Source organism: Vitis riparia, chromosome 2, assembly GCF_004353265.1.
Source record: "Vitis riparia cultivar Riparia Gloire de Montpellier isolate 1030 chromosome 2, EGFV_Vit.rip_1.0, whole genome shotgun sequence".
Classification (NCBI taxonomy): domain Eukaryota; kingdom Viridiplantae; phylum Streptophyta; class Magnoliopsida; order Vitales; family Vitaceae; genus Vitis; species Vitis riparia.
The window spans coordinates 9,415,157-9,420,000 of NC_048432.1; the positions used below are offsets into that span (position 1 = coordinate 9,415,157).

General features: G+C 35.3%; 1 protein-coding gene across 1 annotated transcript; it reads right to left on the bottom strand.

The window, feature by feature from the left end:
- Window positions 1–1,223: 1,223 nt before the first annotated feature.
- On the bottom strand, window positions 1,224–4,583 carry LOC117926997. Its single transcript, XM_034846356.1, has 2 exons — window positions 4,368–4,583; window positions 1,224–2,105 (listed from the first exon to the last, which is right to left on the bottom strand). Exons 1-2 carry the CDS (start codon window positions 4,496–4,498, stop codon window positions 1,622–1,624), a joined length of 615 nt encoding a protein of 204 aa, XP_034702247.1. The 5' UTR covers window positions 4,499–4,583; the 3' UTR covers window positions 1,224–1,621.
- Between the last annotated feature and the right edge of the window lie 261 nt (window positions 4,584–4,844).

Genomic DNA, 4,844 nt, shown 5'->3' on the forward strand with positions numbered 1-4,844 from the left:
TGTTTGATCCGAAGGATAGCTATTCTAGAGGACTTGCATCATCATCGGAGAATCTTCTTCCCCAAAGCTCACCTTCTGGACGATACCCATTTCTTCTCTTTGGACGATAAGCCCAACAAGCAGATTCTAAAGTGAAAATTTTTAAGACAAGTGAAATGGCATTTTTGAGGTGATCTTTTCCATAAGATTCATTGTAAGTTTCTTGAATTTACTTACATTGTGCTACATTCCTATGAGCCAAGATGGATATGATCAAAGCCTCATTTATCCCCCACCCTGCATCCAAAAAGGCTATATTATTAAGTTCAAAATTTTTTTAAACACCCCAACACAAGATCAAAATGGTTGCCTTTCCTAAAACCCTATACTAACCCAGTAAACAAAGATCCAACACATCATCAAATGAACCTACATGATCAAATCAAAATGTGAGAAAAGAATTCAGGCCCCTCGTCATTTGGATTTGGGAATGATGGTGATAAAATACCTGCAAAGGCTTTTCTGAGTTGCTCACAATCCTTGGTTGCTGAAGGAACTGATTGGGGGATAGTCACAGTCGGCATTGTCTGTGAGTATGCTGTTTACGAAGGGAAAGAAAGAGATAGGGGGGTAGTGACCCTTATGGCCTTTATTTCAAAATTTTCAGACAATTGACATGGCATTTTAAGTTTACCACCTATGAATTAATTTACCAAAGCTTAAAAAAACACAATTGTCCCAAAAATGTATAGATATGCTATGTCCTTAAAAAAACATTTTAGGAAATTTTAAAATTTAAAATGATAATTTTTTTTTAGACCTTAATTTTTTAAACAATTTTTAAAATAGTTATTTTTAATATAAACCTCTAAGAATTCTTTTTGTCTTATATAAAAATTACTACTTATTTCTAATTTTATTTTATTTTTTTTTTAAAAAAAGGAAAAAAATCAGCCTTTCCCATTTGATTTCATAATAAAAATATAAAAAAATTAAATATAATTAGAATTAATAAAACAAGTTATCTCTTTTTAGATTATCTTTATATAAAAAATTAAAATAAATTTAAAATAACTTGTAAAATTGATTTACTGAATTTAAATCTATTTCTATTGTTTAGTTACTTTTCCTTTCCTTTTTTTTTTTCCCCTTTCTGAACATAAAAAAGATAGGCTTGAAAAAAGAGGAGACCTGAATTTTGCTACACAAACTTCCTTTTTCACAAACAAACCACACACAACACAAGTTGTAATAATGCCATCTATTATTATTCCCCCATTACTTCAACAGACAAGAAAGCCAAAGACTTTATCCCAAAAAAATCCAACCATGTGAATAATAAAGTTATAAAAGCCAGGTCAAATCCACTATGCCCGTTTCACTCCCTTCAACAACTCAAAACAACCAGCAACACCAGCCGTCCACCAGTTCATTTTGGTTCACCCTACCCGTGTGGTTTTTATTACTAATCTTTTACAGACCCAGATATGGGACTCTACTGCCCAATTTAGGGTTGAGCCACCACCCTCAACCTCAAGCAACAGCAAGTTCCGGAAGAGGCTCAAAAGAATGTACAACAGCCAATGTAATCTATGGAGGAAGCAAAAAAAATTATTTAAAAAAAAAAAGGCAGTTTCGGCCATTAGTTCTGCAGCATCCACTGCATTATGTCTTTCCGAATCACCCCCTCGAACCCAGCTCTCCCGCAACTTGATCTCAGCACTTCAGGGCCCCAGAAGGACATGTGCCTATATTGGGTGGTCATCCCAGCAGATGTTGGGGGCCGCATCATCATTGTGATAGGGGAGAAGGGTTTGTGCCATATATATTTGGAAGAGGAAAACAAATGCCTTTTGGATTCATGATCCACACCCTTGAAGCTGGATTTTTGGATGGTGGCCCCCTGAGTTTTCTGGTGTTGGGCATTGCTTGCCTGCTTAGTCATGCTACTGCTTGTGCTGCCAGCCAGATGGGGTTTTTCTAGGGAACCACGGATCTGAGCAGATGGTTTCATGCGGTCAAGGCAACGGAGGATCCGGTTACCAAGGTTCCGCCCCACTTCAATGTCTCTTTCTTGAATACTCCGATGAACCTTTAGTGCAACATCAAAGACAGCTCGTGTTCGCCTGCCAAGTGGAACATGGTAATTCAAAAAGACCGGAAAGATGTTAAGGAACAGATGTACTAGAACAAATGCATCAGTGCCTGAAATTGGTTATTTTGGCAACAGAGCAGAAAGAGAAACAAAGTTTAGTGATAATGCTCCATTCATCTTAGATTAATGGAAATACTCAAATATGAATCAGTATCACAAAACACTCTAATAAATATCAGTCACATTTACAAAACACGTCTTACCCACTGTTATTTACATGCCCCTTTTCACATTTCAGTTTTTGATGAAATGAAAGGGCCTAAAGCTCATGCTGCAGAAAAAAAGAGTCAGGACATTGTGTAATCATGGGTGCCAGAAGATTCCAAGTTGCAACATCAGCATAGGCCCCAAAAGCCTAATTAATCAAAGCTTAATCAGAAAGACTAAATATACTATAAATTATAGGTGAAGATTCAATAAAATGGAATGTTATTTTCTATGGCTGTTACCCTATGGTTGGTTTTGGGATTCTGGAGTTACTAGGATGTAGGCATAACAGTAACTAAAATTTGGGACTTGCCTATATCAGGAATAATGAGGAGAAAATCCAGAATGAATTCATGAGAGAAAAAGCAATGCACGCTAAGAAATTAGTAAAAATGTCCTGTCTTTACATATAATGATTACTCCTACACTTCACTCAACCAGAAAACTAATGCCCGGTTTGGAAACTGTTCTTGAAAACAAATTTCTAACTTAGAAACCATGTTTGATAATCTTTTGACAAAAACAACTTTTTGAGAATTTGTTTTGAAAATAGATTGTTGTCGTGAAAATTTTTTAAGTGTTTTTAGTTATTTTTTAGTGTTCCGAGCAACAATTGAAAATATGGAGAACAGTTTGGAAACTTCGCATTGTACATTAGCATGTGATACCTGCATTGAGAATAAGTCAAGAAAATTGTTTTTTATATTTGAGTTCCCAAATAGAATTTTGCTCCTAAAAATAATTGAAAGTTGGTTTTAAGAACTATTTTTTGAAAACATTCCCAAACAGAACCTAATATTCTATGAAAGTTTGTTGTGCCAAGAGGAAAATAGGCTTTCTTGTAGGAGTTCCAATGCTAAAGTACCTCTTCATATGCACAATTTAAATAGCCCCTTAAACCATATTGTCAACAAACAATACACAATATGGGACCATGCAAACTCACTTAATCATGGTTCACAACATTCAGGGTAGCTATTGTTTGTGCTATTTCCCTCTCAATTTTATCAAAAGAAACCCTAGTACCTTGTTTGATTAGAAAGAAGGGAAACCATGGAAAATCTTAATGCTATGTTTGGTTTCAGGAAAATGTTTATAACTTGGTGCACCCCCTTTTAAGGCACTGTTAATATATTTTCTTTTAACCTATCAAGAAAAATGTTTGGTTTCAGAAAAATACTAAGAAAACAAAAATAATGTTAAGGAAAATGATTTTCTTATATTTGATTTTACTATGAAAAATATGAAAAAAAATCAAATATAGTTAAAATTAGTTAGAAACTTATGTATTTTCAAATTATTTAATCTTTACGGAGAAGAGTTAAAATAAGCGAAATGGGTTTCAACTAGCATATAAAAATAAATTATTGAATTTAAATTTATTTTTTATTTTTCTTCACTTTCTTTCCTAGGTTTTTTCCTCTCTGTTTTCTTTCCCTCTCATTTTTCCTCAAATTTTCCGAACCAAGCATAACCTTAAATTTCCCTTGGCTCTAGTTTTAAAATTTTTCAGGTGAGCAGAAAACAAAAGGGAAGATTTTAGAAGGCTTTCTTCCCAAGTTAGGAACAAAATTTTAGCACAAGATAAGAGTAATTTCACAAACCCCGAGTATCTTCCAATCTTGCTTTTTCCTCATGCTTCCTTGAATACAAAGACAAGCACAAAATAAAATAAAATAAAAGGAAAGAAATAAATTTAGGGTCTTTCCTTCTCGCCACTTCCAGACTCATCCCCTATACAATCTCTTGATTCCAAATTGAGGTTCTAACCTTCATCATTCTTCATTAGTTCCAATCAAATCAGTTCAAAGATTAGAAGCAAAGAGGGAAAGTACAAACAAAAAATCAAAATCCATCATCGCACATTTTTCAAACAAACCATGAATCAAAGGAAAAATCTATCAGTCAAATGAACCTAAAATGCGAATCAAACCAAATCAACTCATCCACAGTCAAAACAACAGGAAAATTAAAATCTCCCGGATTGAAGAAAGAAAAGAAGCAAAATCAAATGAAGAAGAGGTACCTATGAAGAAAATGACGGATTTTAGGGTGATTAGGGCCGACGAGGCGACGCTGAATCCTGAGAATGAGCTTGTAGGTTCGTTTGAGCCCTAAAAAATAGGCAGTTCCCAATGTGATCTCCCACAACACCATTCTCTCCCTTGCAGAATTTCAATCTTCGGCTCTCTCTTCTGCCTATTATCAGTCGTTTTCGTTTCGCCCAAGTAACACGGCTTTGAGTATGGGACACGTGGGCCTTCTTTTTCTTTCGTTTTTGGGTAAGGGCTACCGTCACCCTCTTTTGTGATTGTGATGTGTGGTCAATCGCCATGGGCGGCATCGGGGCCGTTGGAGTTTGTTTGTTTAGATCTGGACGGTTTATTTTTGTGGCCACTTTGTTGACACGATTGGTAGCCAATCTCGACGCTCGAGTGTAATGCTGACACCATTTGTTTGGAATGGTTGAAGTCCATATAAGACCCTTTGTAACTGTATAACT